The sequence below is a fragment of the Phodopus roborovskii genome, unplaced genomic scaffold, assembly GCF_943737965.1.
Source record: "Phodopus roborovskii unplaced genomic scaffold, PHOROB, whole genome shotgun sequence".
NCBI classification, from domain to species: Eukaryota; Metazoa; Chordata; class Mammalia; order Rodentia; family Cricetidae; genus Phodopus; species Phodopus roborovskii.
Window position 1 is genome coordinate 10,511,719 of NW_026126651.1, and position 14,437 is coordinate 10,526,155.

Below are 14,437 nucleotides of genomic sequence, written 5' to 3' on the forward strand. Positions count from 1 at the left end.
TGCCTCATAGCAAGTAGGGCAAATAAAAATAATTAGTGTGTATTTTCACCTTGCTTTGGGAAATACTTTTGGATAGGAAAGATGTGTAAGTATGCAGGGCAAGTTAAGACTGAGAAGGTGTAGACATGAGGAGGGGCAGCTCTAGCATGGCACTGGGGTCATTGTGGACTCACGCACCTGGCCGTGTGGCCACGCACATACATTGTTCAGCTTTTAGTTTGGGTGATGTGGAGATGAGCACACTTGTCACAGATGGCTTGGTGTAACCAAGAAGCAACACACAGTGGCCAGGCCACTCCACCCGTTCCCTGCCTTAATAAAATCAAATTCCTTATTAGGATGATGTAATTTCCAAAGTGTAAAAGAAATAGCATGTAGTGCTTTGTAAGAACGCACACTGAGAACAAGAACAAGAAGAGACACTGGCCTCCCCTTGGGAGCCTCTTAGTGTTGTTTTGAATCAGCAACATTTTCCCAGTGTCTGGCCAGTTGCAGCTCTCTCAATCCCACTGTGTCTGGACATTGGCAAACATGCATACCATCTTTCCAGACTGCAGCAGAAACTGTCACTCTGGCACTCTGTCTGCCTCTCCAGAGCCCTGGTGCAGTCTCAGCATCCTTCTATATGGAGCCTTCAGCATGCAGTGAAGGAACTGGCGGTCTTGGGTCCACTTCTGAGTGCACTAGTGTTCTATTCTCTAGGGAGCTGGCATAAGTTCCTTCCATTAGTAGCTAGGAAACAAAGGACATGGGTTGCCGTAAAATACCAGAAAGAAGAGGCTTTTGCATGACTGTGACCTCACATGCATTGAGAATGTTATGACTTTAGCTTGAGTCAGCACCCTTCTTGCCTTGGTCCCCAGATATGGGCAGAATAATGGGTGATTTCTGTTCCTCTGTGCAATCTCCTTAGACTCCCCGACCCTTGGTGATGGCCATTGTGCAGCTTGAGTTTCCCTCAGCATCTTGTATCTTCACCAGACCACAGATCAATCCTAACATTCATAGAAACAGGTCCTCCCTCAGTACTGTGTCCTTTCTCTGGCTAGCCTGCCTCGGTGCTGTAGGTATCACTCACAGGAAGCTGTTTGACAGTGTAGAAAGGTTTCTCCAAAAGTGGTACAGTCTTATGCCCTTGTGTCTAGGGTGAGGGCAGGCCAGTGAGCAGTTTTTTGCTACGTGGGGCGGGTGTTCTTTTCTACCAAGCCTTGAGCATTCATCCACACCCCAGAAATAGATGCCTGTGGCCAACCCTATCTCCATCCATTCCAGGTCTTGAATGACCTACTCTACTTAAATTCAAGTCATTGGTGTGAGTGTGTGTGTGTGTGTGTGTGTGTGTGTGTGTGAGTGTGTGAGGGGGTGTTTGTTTTTCAATGACTGTGGTTGATCAGAGTCACTGTCCTACTTGCCTCTTCTGGTTCATCCACCCCTCCTCTCCAGAGACAACAGCAAAGCCTGGTGGTTTGTATTTTAATTTCAGAGTTAAAACAGTGACCAAAGGCCCAGGGGGCTTTCAAGGGTGACAACATACCAGTATAAGGCAATCAAACTTAAGATGCCTTTGAACTTCTTTCAGTAAATTTAAATGCTAAAATAATCCAGGACAATTCTTCACCTTCGTTGCTGACCATAAAAGGCCACCTTTAAGTAATTGGCCTGTCAAGATATTTTAATGCAGTAAGAATACTATTTGTTTATGTTCTGCTTCATACATGAGAATAAGATTTTTCACTCCGATTGTCACATTCCTATATTTTTGTCAACCTGTTGAATTGCTGACCAGGTCCAGCTTGGTGTGAGTTGCATTTGAATCGGAGTCATCTCAGATTCAGATGTCTCGTGGCTCAGGATTGCCAGAGTAAGAAAATATAATATGAAGAATGTTCAGTTCCACTTAAATTTCTAAGATAGTCTCTCTCTCTCTCTCCCTCTCTTCCTCTCTCTTTCCCTCTCTTCCTCTCTCTTTCCCTCTCTTCCTCTCTCTCTCCCTCTCTCCCTCTCTCTCCCCCTCTCTCCCTCTCCCTTCTCCCTGTGTTTGTGTGTGTGTGTGTGTGTGTGTATGTGAGCATGCACACGCTCGTGTGTGTGTGTGTGTGTGTGTGTGTGTGTGTGTGTGTGTGTTTGTGTTTAGTAAAAGTATGACATATATCATTTGAACATATTTTACCAGTTGTGGGGGTTGTTGTGGGGAGAGAAATGAAACTTTGTCTGAGTTCAATTTTTCATAAGTAAATTAGTACACACCTTTATTAGGTAGGCTGTACTAAAACATGCCACATCACTTTTGATGAAGTTTTGTTGTCCTGTGCCTCTCAAACAAGGGATTTTAGAAACAAGCCCAAACTTGTGTTTTGGTGAGTTACTTTATTAAAGTAACAGTGTGCTGACTTTAAGTTTTACGACATTTGCATACGACTTGTAGTCAGTATGACAGGAAATAGGAAGACCCTCTTTGGGGCACCCAGCCGGGCCTGTTCTTATTGGTTCTGCTTGTACTCTGACCTAGATGACGCCAGAGGAAGGCATCAGAAAAAGATCCGGAGTAAAACACAGAATTACCTCAACCTTTATGCAGTGGAAGGCCTACGTACCCTATGCATTGCCAAGAGGGTGAGTAAGGTGCCCCCTCTGGGGTGGGGGTGGAGGTGAGTGGGGGCATCTTCATGAGAGCACACACTGGCAACTGCCCCTCCCATTCACCGCACCCAATGCATCACTCAACAGTGCGTATCTCCACAGGTCCTGAGCAAAGAAGAGTATGCCTGCTGGTTGCAGAGTCACATAGAAGCGGAGGCATCTGTGGAAAGCCGTGAGGAGCTCCTCTTCCAGTCCGCCGTTCGCTTGGAGACGAACCTGCACCTGCTGGGTAATTAGCTTTCCAGGTGCCTGTTGTAAGGAGCAGTGCTATTTTGCAGGAGTCCTGGGCTGAATAGTGACATGGCTGCTCTTCCTCCTCTGGTCTGTGCTGAGCTTGTCTGAGAAACCGGCTGGCTGGCTTGGAGCTAGCTTGTCCCCAGGTTGGAAGGCGCATTTTCTGTAGGCTCTTTCCATGGGGTTCGTATGTGCCAGGCACTCCAGGATGACTGTCTTCTTGCCTCCTTTAAGTCTCATTTTCCAACAAAATGGATACAAGGAGCAAGTCTTTTGATGTAGACAGTTGGAATGATTTCAGCCCCCTGGCAATCGACGTGAACATTCATGGAAATGTTGAGTTTTGCATCTTATAAATATTTCAGGTTCATTTGGAATGAAAGGAAAATGGCTCATATTTCCTTCTTTGTCCCCATTTACATCTAATAAAATCTAATTAATTATTAGGAATCCATTAAGGTATTTATTACTTGGTACCTATTTTAATATTTAATTTTTCAATATTTGAACATTTCATATTAAATTAAAATGGCGAATTCCTTCAGCTCAGCGTTCCATGGCTGTGTGTGTGATGTGTGCTCACAGAGGAACTGGCTATGTAATGTACACCTCATTTTGTGAAATGTTAATCAGATTCCACTGGGCTTGCATAAAGCTCCAGAGAGTTCATCTTTTTTTTTTTTATTTAACAAAGGATGTATTGCCTTGTCCTCATTTTCTAGGCAGAGGAATTAGGAAATCTATATTATCCTTATATACATATCTCTTACAATAATTACTATTAATGTTGAATGCACGATCTGCTCTAGACAGAAGACCACCACATACTCTGTCCACAGTGTCCTACTCAGAAAGCCACAGGACTCGAAACCCAGAGACTTAGTGAGTGCTATCTCTAGTAAACTAAATGAAGCTCCTCAAAAGTGTTTCTGCCTATATAAAGCCACTTATTTGATTATTGAATTGGGGCTGCTCTCGTAAAGAGACCCCTGTCTCCTGAAAGTAAACAACAGCCAGATAAGTTGGTGCAATAGTGCATGCCTGTGATTCCAGGACATAGGAGGTACAATCAGTAGGACATGAGTTTGAGACCAGCCTGGGCTACATTGGGGGGGGGGCAGTCTCAAAATAAAAGGAAAAAAAAAACATAAGCCCCTCCGCCCTGGGAAAGGTTTCTCTGGAATGTTCTGTGTTGATGGCTAGAGCAATAAGAGGGAGGATGCTGAGCTGATTCTTCTGAACCACCTGCCCAGCTCCTTTGATCGCAGGTACTCTCCCTCCATGGCTGAGGTGGTGAGTGGTAAGGTGGACAGTGCTAACTTCTCAGAGGGAGTGGTTTGCTTCCTGGTAGACTCTTGTGGTAGTGAGTGTTGCACCTACTCTACAACACTGCAGGCGGTATCCCTTACCTTCCCAGGGCATGAAAGCACAGCTATGAGTTGCTTCACTGACCCACCCACCCCTGCCATCTTTCTCAGTTCAGAGCCCTGACTTGGTTATCAAGTCCAAGTTCTGCCACTCCCCTAGCTAGGAAGCTTGGACAAGTTACTCAATCTTTGCATCCGAGGTTTTTGTTGTTGTTTATTTATTTATTTATTCATTTGGCTTTTGTTTCCTCTGATACGTGGGGAAGGTGGCTGCATGTGTGGAAGGAGGAGATGGCAGGAAGGAGTATGGCTTGGGCATGGGCTCTTGCACTCAGCCACTAGCATTCATTGTTGATAATCTCAGGTGATATCGTCCACACCTGACATGGCCTGACTGGTCTTTTTGTCTACAAATTGTGTCTAGGATCGGGGCATCTACCACTCCGCAGTCTTTTTGCTATGTCTCTGTTAACATACCCCAAGTTAGAACAGCCTCTGTAGGCCTTAGTTTCACACTGAAAGTGACATCAACTCGACCTTTTGCTCTTTTGCATGAGTTTATGGCAATAGTCCAAATCCAGCAGTCATTAACCACTTCCCACCTCTTAGCACCTGGAGAGTTAATGTTTTAAGTGATGGAGCCTAAAGCTGTTTAAAAAGAGCCACCCAGCACAGCTTCACCAAGGGGCAAGGAGTTCAGGATGTTTCCCAACACCTCGAAGTGTATATCTTTAAAATTCTAAATCAAATTCCTCTTTCTCAATCTTTTTCTTTAGGGGGTTATGTTAAACCACCTAAGAGAACAAGTAACATTCGAGAAAGAAGGGTCACCTTCATTCTGGGCTCTTAACCTGCTTTTTCTGGGCAAGAAACAAAATTCAACGGTAGTATTCTGCTCATTTACCCCAGAATTCTTGCTGGTTCCTCTAAATGTCATCTGAAACCCCTTCCCTTCCCCTTCCATCAAAGGCCACCTGACACTTGGGTATTATAATATGGGTACATGGTAGAGTTCAGAACCGAACTGGCTTTTCCATGCATCACAGTACACAAGAACCTCCCATCCCTTTGTGGCCTCATCTAAACATAATCACCTCTCAAAGGCCCCACCTCCTAACACTGTCTCTTTGGGAGTTAGGGCTCCCATCTGTTCACCCAAAAGCACTGTCAGCAGCTGGGGACACTAGCAAGCCCCAGCTCAGGGAGCTTGAAGTCGGAATGGTGAGGAGCCTCTGCTAGGGCTGGAGCTCAGGAAGTCATGGGATGCAGCTCACTTCTAGAGGTAGGAAGGCAGAAACCATCTTACCAGAGTGTGCTCAGATGAGAAATGGAGGCAGACTTGGGCACACTTTAGCACTGAATTCAGGTTGATTATTCATCTCCCCGAATTCTTAGGATAGGAAGTATTTTTTTGGTTCTAGGTGTTCGTGATTTCTTGTACAGGCACAGTGATAAATCTGGGGGCTATGACCTTGCATTTTTGTACACCTTACACCTTATGTGTAGCCTGAAGGCAATTTCAGACCATTCAGACCCCTGTGTTTTGACTGTAATCTATCACATGATATCATGTTAGATCTAAAAGTTTGCCATTCTGGAGCATTTCAGGTTTCATCTTTTTCTGGTTAGAGATGTTCAACCTGTCACATTTTTTTTTTTTAAATGAAATCAGTAAGAGAAACTTGCCCCTTAAAGTCTTTATGTTTGAGGATAAAGCTTTCTGATGATGTTGCTTAAAAAACGAGTCTTTCTCCACCATGGTTTGGGTAACAAATGGTTGACATGGTTAAGTGCAAACATTGAATTTCATTTGTGGAAACTTTCTGGAGGATAGGAGATGGGTAACTACTAATACTTTTCTTTTAATCCTTGGGCATATGGTAATTTGCTCCCTGCCTAGTCTCTATTTTCAGATTATACGAAAAGTTAGCTGCTTGTTAGTCAGAAAGGTTTCAAGGTACGCTTTTGTTTGGTGACTCACACTTGTTCCTCCTACATATTATTGACTGAGTCATAGCAACAGCTATGGTTAAGTGTCCAGCACAGTTCTGAAGTGATGAATCATTTTAGCTCTCTTCCAGAGAAACTTTCTGCCATTTAGCATCACCTGGTGAATGAACCCCAAGAAACTGTTAGGTATTTGGTAGTGCCACATGTGTCTTTGGTATATTTGGTACATGACACTTGTACCCCACCAGCAATTATAAAGAGCGACTCACTGGAACTGTCATGCATTTAACCAGGTGCCACTGGGATAGAAGACCGCCTTCAGGATGGAGTTCCCGAAACCATCGCTAAGTTACGGCAAGCTGGCCTGCAAATTTGGGTTCTCACGGGTGACAAACAAGAAACAGCCATTAATATTGCATATGCCTGCAAACTGCTGGACCACGATGAGGAAGTCATCACACTGAATGCTGATTCTCAGGTATATAGCTTCCATCCTGCCCTGTCACAGGATGGTCACATGTCCTATAGGCTCTCAAGATAGAGCTCTATTGGAATGTTATTGAGGCTTACACCTCTGGTGGCCATAATGAGGAGGACACCTGCCCACTGCATACCACTTAGCTTGTGTACTATTTCTGAGACTCGAGACATTCTTATCATTGTCTTGCAAGATGTGGACTTTTCTGGAATTTTAAAAAAATATTTTGTATTATGAGATTATAAAATCATTTTATTATTTCTTTTTCTCCCTTTCCCCATTCCAAGCCCTCAGATTTACCCCCTCCTTGTTCTCTTTAAAATTCATGGCCTCTGTTTTTTCATTAATTGTTGTTACATTCATATCTCTTCCATGCTCCACATTCCTTAGTTGTCTATAGTTCTTTCTGAAGGATGAGATCTTCTGGCCTTTCCCCCACCCATGTTAACATGTCTTTTGTTTGTTGTCCTGTTGACCTCATGTTTAAGCAGAGTATAGCTTCTGATATTTCTAGGAGAAAACAGTCTCCCAGCAAACTCCCTGTACCTCTGGCTCTTATGGATGATTGTTCTGGCCCCTTTCACTGTACTTCCTGAGCCTTGAGTTCTAGAGTTGTTCAATGTACTCATTGGGACTGGGCTTCCAAACTCTTTTTTTTTTTTTTGGAATGGTCTCTGGTTGTTGCAAGAAGTTTCCTTGATGAAGAGTAAGGACTTCACTTATCAGGCTAGACCCTGGAAAAGGATGCTTTCTGGGTGGAGAGGTTGGATTTGTGATTCCTTAATACCAAAGGAATGTACATCTGGGTTTTATTAATGCAAAGTATAATTTTTTTTCATGTCATTGGATTTTCTTTTTTTTCCATGTGTCTAGGACATGGGGCCAAGGTGGTGATCTATTTAGTATGAACTCCTTCGGTTTCATCAACTGCCTGTGGGCGGGCGGGGACTTCTTTTGTCTGCTCACATTTATTAGCTTAAAACCTCAAGTATGCAAGGGGTGTCTACTCCCAGCACCTCCCTGATCTAGGATCTGGTACCTCCTACTAGCTCCATTTGAAATCTCCTCAGACTATCCATCCACAAGCTTCTTGGTGAAGCCTACGCTGTCCTCTCTGTGGAGCCCCTCTGCAGCTGTCTTTAGGAGCTCAAGGCCATGACAACCTCTATTGGTACTCATGGATCCCTTCCAAGTTCCCCACCTAGACCATCAGCTGTCCAGATCTCAGGACCCTGCCTCTGTGAGCCATGTGTTCACAGCTTCTCCTTCCTGTCTTGATGTTTATGGCCCTTGGGTGACACCCCCTCTCTTACTGATGACATTGGTGTTTTGTGTCTTCTTTGATTGTTTTTGATGTCAGTCTATAAATTATATTGACTCTAAAAGAAGAAGGTTTGGGTTGCCTTGATTTCTTCTCTCTGTTGGTTCATTTCAGTTTTATTGATGATGAAGACCTGGGCTGCCTTCATCTTCAACTTACTTTTTATTTCCCTGTTCCTGAATTTTTTTCCCTTCTCTAATATAAGCGAAACATGTGCACCTGACAATTTTGAAATGTGTTTTCAGCTACATACAGCTCAAGATATTTTTTAATAAATATTTCCTATGTTTACTTTCTTGTCTGTGGACTATTTCAAGGTGTTTTGTTTCTATTCCAAACATTTGGGAGTTGCCCTGTCTTTTCACCTTTACGTTATTGATTCTTAGTTTGATTCCATTTTGGTTAAAAATATTTCTGGTTAGATAACATTTCAATTAATCAAACTTTGTTAGCTTTTCAGTAGCTAAAGGAATGGTCTATAATGAGACTGCATTGTGTTGGGTGAGCTGCTTCTTCTGAGTCATTGCCCTTTCCATTGATATGGAATGGCTCAGTTTTTGTGCCTTAAGGGTCAAGAGACAGAACTTCCTCCTGACTTTCCTTGGCTCACCACTTCCCTTGTATCTGAGGCAGTTGCTTTAGGGAAGGTCCACTGACAACAAATACTGTCTCTTTACTCAGGAAATGTCTTGACTACATACACTTCCTTCTGGAATCATGTCTTCACTGAGTATTGAAGACTGAAATGACAATTGCTTCCTCTCAGGACTCTAAGAAATTCCACTTCCTTCCAGACACACGGTCTCTGGTAAAATCAGTGCAGTCCTTGTATCTGTGCCACCTAACAACCAATGACTGTTTTTGTGTGGCGGCTGTTGGGATGATTTTGGGATGATTTTTTTTTTCTTAATCATTTGCCTTAAACAGTTTGATCATGGTGTGTTTGCATTTCAAGCTCACTGACTTTTACATGTTATTGTCTCTTTTCTGCTAAGCCTGTATAGTGATGATTTTGGAAAGTAAACTCCATTTTTTTTTTTATAGAATGGTTTTATATTTACAAAAATGTTTGGAAAAGTCTTTGGAGCATTCCCATATCATACTCAATTTCTCCCAATTAGCATCTTATGGGAGCCTAGAGCATTTGTTATCCCCACAGACCAACATTACTAAGACATGATCTGTATTAGATTGTCTTACCTAGCACCTGCCAACCTGTTTTAGGACTTCACATTACATCTGTTTCTCAAAGCTCTCCTCAATGTTCCTGGCTGTGACAGTTCCTTAGACTATCTTTCTCTTTCATATCCTTGGCAGCTTTGAAGATGGCTGATAAAATTGTTTATAGACTATTTATTCTTTAGATTCACCTGATGTTGCTATTATAACTAGAATGAAGCTATGAATTTTGTGTGGAGGGCATGAGGTATCATTATTTCATCACATTGTGTAAATCATGCCATCATGTTGCTGATGACCTGGTATCTGCCACTTGTATCCATTTATCCATTTTACAAGGAATACATACTTATCTGCTCCCCCCCCCCCCCCCCGGCTCTTTTCTCTGTTGAACTCTTTGGAAATGAGTCCCTGTGAACTCACACTTTCAGAGTGTGGTGCTGCTGTCTACCTCCTGGAGGACAAAGAGTCTGCATAAAGTATTTAGAGTTAGATTTGCATTTGTAGATAATCTTTCTGTATAACTTTCACAATTTTTCCCCAAAAACTTTTTTCTACTGATCTAGAAGGCTGATGTTTGCTTGAAGCTTTACTATACTGGCTGTCTTAATATCTTTGTTAGGTTATTTCCAGTGTCAAAGTCACCTTCTGTCCATTGTGCTTTTCCACAGGAGGTGGAATTTCCTGGTTCTTCAGACAATGTAAGCTTCTGTCATATGCATTATGGGTAGCATGTGATGACTCTCACCCTTTTTATAAATAACCACTGGGGTATGGAGTTTTGGAAGCAGGATATCTACCATGTTCGATTTGGAGTTCAGACTCTGATCAGTCTCTCTCTGGATGTATGATTTGCTCAGCCTTTGTCTGTTTCCAGTGCCAGCTTTAAATGTACATATTTCTCTTTGGAGGACAGTTTGGAGCAGGGACTGTGGCTGTGCTGGGAGTGTCATTTCCAGAGTGTTACTGCCCCGTTGGCATTACATCATATAGTGAACCCATAAATTCATAAATCGCATTTTAGAGCCAGCAAAAGCACCTCTCTTCCATCATCTTCCTAGTACTTTCTAGTTTCCCAAGAGCTCCCTTATTTGTCCTCTGGTGAGAAGTCCAAGGAGTGTGCTACTACTTTTCTACTTCCTATTTTCCTCCCCTCCGCCTGTGTGTGGAGTCCAGGAATGGCAGGACAGAGCAGAAAGGAATTAATTCTGTCTGCTTGTCTACAACAGTGCCTGAGACAAGAGATGGGTTCCACTCCCTCCGAATCTTTATCCCCAGATGACCCTGTACGCTGCCAGCATAGCAAACTCCACGTGATGGGCACCAGGAGAAGACAGGAAAATAAAAAAAAAAAAAAAAAAAAAAAAAAAAGTGGAGTCCTTGCATCTTATCTGAGCATCATGAGAGCCCTCCCTCCCTCCTGCATCCAGAGCCCTAGTCTCTGGCATCTAGTGCTCCCGGGATAAATATGGAACATTGGTGTCCCTGTGATAATCTCCTTTCCCTATCTGAACACTACTGTTATCTTTTAGAATTCATGAATAGCTGCTCTGTGCTCCTGGCCAGATACAGTATCTGCAACAGGGGAGGATGCAGTGAGCCTGCTTCATCTCACCCAGAGCCAGCTATGTCAGTGCTTTGTAATTGGACCAGGTACCTCATGGGGTTTCTACATCTGTGCTCTTGTTAAGTCTTCCCCAGTTACCAGCATGTCCTCCTCCAGCAGAGGTTTCTGTCTCCAGTCACAGGTCTGTATGTTCCCGTCTATGCCTGGCAGTGGTCATGTCCAGCGGCTTGCCTTTCCTTCCCAGTCTTCTTAGGAGCACTGGCCATGTTTTCAGATTTATTAGTTTCTGAATGTAACAGACTTCAGTGAGTATTGATTGGCCACAGCTGGATGCCCACAGTGTGCAGCAAGGAACCAGGCTCTAGACCAGTGGGTTGTCTGTGTACAGGAGGACAGAAGGTGGGTTTGTTCTTGAAAATGAGCTCCCTGTTCTCTCTCTACTTCTGCTTCCTAAGCCTATTACTATGCAGGTTTTCCTTCTCTCTGGAACTCAGGTCCAGTTTGGGAAGAGCATGGATAATGAAAAGCCACAGTGATTTGACTTCTTTTTTTCATTCCTAAGCAGAAATGGAGAATTTACAGAGAACACTTAAAAATTATATTTCTTTATTGGCTGATCCAGCAAAGGCTTAGAAAGATTTGTGCACCACCATTGATTGCTCAGTATGAGGCAGGAGGTTTAGGTAAAGGCCCAGACACCTGCAGGGACACACAGCTGAACATTCAGCCTGACCGTGTGAGGTAGAGCAGTAATATGCCACATCTGTGAAGGTGAGCGTGCTCACTTCAACTTCAGCATAACTTCATGGGCAATAAAGCATAACTCAATGGACTCTGAGCTCCCTCCTCCTATGCAGGACTTCATCCTCTCCAGCTGAACTTCCTTCCCTGGAGGTCTAAAGAGCCATTCACGACAGCCAGGTGCCCTAGAAGGACATCAGCATGGGGTGTTGAGGCAGATGACCAGGGTCAGTGACATTACTCTACTGAAATGCATTGCCTATTAATTTCAGGAAGCATGTGCAGCCCTCCTGGACCAATGTCTCCACTATGTGCAATCCAGAATCTCCCAAAGTACTCAGGAGAATACTGAAAGCAACATGAGCGTGGGTTTCTCCTTCAGCCCAGCCTCCACATCCTCAGACTCCAGGCCCAGCCCAAGCCTTGTGATTGATGGGAGAAGTCTGGCCTACGCCCTTGAGAAAAGCCTGGAGGACAAATTTCTCTTCCTTGCCAAGCAGTGTCGCTCTGTCCTCTGCTGCAGATCAACCCCTTTGCAGAAAAGCATGGTGGTAAAGCTTGTGAGAAGCAAGCTCAAGGCCATGACCCTGGCCATAGGCAAGTATCTAGGCCAATTCTACTGATGTCTACTTCAGCTGCTCCCTCTCAATGTTACCTGAATTTCTGATCCTCTTCAATCTAACACCGAGAAACAAGAGAAGCTTTATTCACCTATTTCCACTTAAAGTATTATACTCACTGCGGTGTAGTGGAACATTCCAGGCATAAAACATACATCGAAGATCCACAAGATATATAGCAGTCATAGGTACTATTATAAGACCAGCAACTGCCAATTTAAGAAGACAAGCTGGAGTGCAGGCCAAAATTTAGGAGACAGGACTTTAGATACCTACCTATCTTACAGAATTCAGCCACAGTGATGGTCTTGTGTTAGCACATGTTGACTTAGCAGAGGCCCTTTCTAAGGATTTTAGGGCTTTGAGTTGTCATATGGGGGGGGTCAAGGCTTTATGATGTTCTAGGGACCCAGACTGCCCCAATCAGAAGCCCCAGTGACTCCTCTCAGCTGAATGTGTTGGCTGTTCTGAAGCAAGCATCTCATTAAATAAATCCATTTCAAGGCAGCACAGCTTTGCATCATTTAAAGATAGCATCCAATATTATTTTTTCTTGTAGGTACTCTTGGCTGGGGGCCCTTCTAGATTCCTCTCCAATGACTGAGGTGGTCACTTAACACATCCTTAGGGAACCATCTATTCTGATTTCTGAATCAGCTCCAGTCTCCAGCACAGGTTCAGCCACTCCTGGTGAGGGCGGAGAAGGCAGTGACTCTTAAAATACCAATTAAAAATATAACCCACTCCTGGGAAGTAGTTAGCTCAGTGATAAAGTATCTTTACCAATTAGCCACCTATAATTACAGTATTATTTGCAGAAACACTGGGATATTACCCACTGTCACCATGGGTACATCATCTGCTAGGTAGAAGCCAGTGATAAGTATGAGACCTTGGTAGCCATAGTCTGCACACCCTCAGAGTTATGGAGATCCATAGTATTCACTAAGAAGAATACACAGATGAATGAAGACACATGATTAGGAGATATGAACATAGTGTTCAACATGCCCCACCCCCCGGCCCAGGCTGAGGGAAGATAGCATCTCCTCCAGGGAAGGAGAAATTAATTTCCCTTACAATGTCATGCCATTTCATGGACCATATGTCCCTGTATTAACCCAACAGTTTAGACTTAGAGAGCCCCATTGTGCATCATAATTTATTTTGAATGGGGACATTATGGGACAGAGATTCCCATTGTTTCACAAAATTTTAATTCTGCAAATACTAACTGATCGTTCACTGAGTTTAGCCCAATAAAAAACAATACAATCACATGCCTGGGACATACCTTGGAATCCAATTACTGAGAAGGTTTAGACAAAAAAGATTCCAAGTTTAAGGTCAGCCTTACAGATGCAGAGTTAAATTCAAGGTCATCTCGACAAACCCAATGTGATCCTGCCTCAAAATTAAAAATAAAAAGAGGGCTGGGGATATAGGGCAGTGGCAAAATACTTGTGTAGCATTCAAAAACCCTAGGTTTGATTTCCAATAATGGGGGAAAGGCAGAAATAAAAGGGACAAGCTATATTCACACTGTGAATCATTCTGACTTTTGTATAACTATATGTGTTATTTTTACAGCTTGGCATGTCTGCTTATGCCTTGAGCTATTCTGAGCCTAATTCCAAGAATGGCTACTATTGTCTCAAATTATAATGGCTGTGTCTGTATTTTGACATCCCAAAGATGTCAAGGTCTCTGAGTTTTTGTTTTAACATTCATCAGTCAACAAGCATGATGGCACAATATACATTTTCTTTGCTTATGCCTCAAAGAGCCAAAGAGCGCATTCTGGTTAATTCAGTGAGGTAATCAGTGTGCATAGAACACTGAACAGAACTTAACTTGTTTGATTTAGTAAGAAAACTGCTAAAGGGATTATGAGTTGGAGAGGTCTTCATGCCCATCTGGAGGGGTTGAGTCACTGCAATAGCAATGAAGATGATGAAGGCTTCTCTTTTCTATGCATATCTGGTTGTAGAGAACCCACTGGATAAGATGGTGGCTCCCTGCTAGTTAGCTGGTTCCTAGGACATCTTGATGTGATTGATGGTTCTGTGTTGTGCTGAGCCTGCTTCTGATTGGTCATCTTAGTTTTCTCAGGGAGCTGTTCTGTTCTTTTCCCTGATCTTTCTCACAGAACTCAGTCCAAGCAGGGACCTGAGAGGCTCATCGTGTCTGTGTGACTCTATGAATCTCAAAATCAATGATTCCTCCTGCCTGTGTTGTTTTCAGGTGACGGGGCCAATGATGTCAGCATGATCCAGGTGGCAGATGTAGGTGTGGGGATCTCAGGCCCGGAAGGCATGCAGGTAAAAGACCAGTTGGGCT

The 14,437-nt window shown here is 43.4% G+C and overlaps 1 protein-coding gene across 1 annotated transcript in view; it reads left to right on the top strand.

Annotated features, from left to right (window-relative positions):
- Atp10a (ATPase phospholipid transporting 10A (putative)) overlaps positions 1 to 14,437 on the top strand; it is a 146,311-nt gene that overhangs the window by 119,706 nt on the left and 12,168 nt on the right. Inside the window, exons 11-15 of the mRNA XM_051174120.1 lie at positions 2,510 to 2,613; positions 2,743 to 2,869; positions 6,485 to 6,669; positions 11,750 to 12,074; positions 14,342 to 14,418. Of these exons, the coding sequence (XP_051030077.1) occupies positions 2,510 to 2,613; positions 2,743 to 2,869; positions 6,485 to 6,669; positions 11,750 to 12,074; positions 14,342 to 14,418 (818 nt within the window). The remainder of the gene's footprint in view (positions 1 to 2,509; positions 2,614 to 2,742; positions 2,870 to 6,484; positions 6,670 to 11,749; positions 12,075 to 14,341; positions 14,419 to 14,437) is intronic.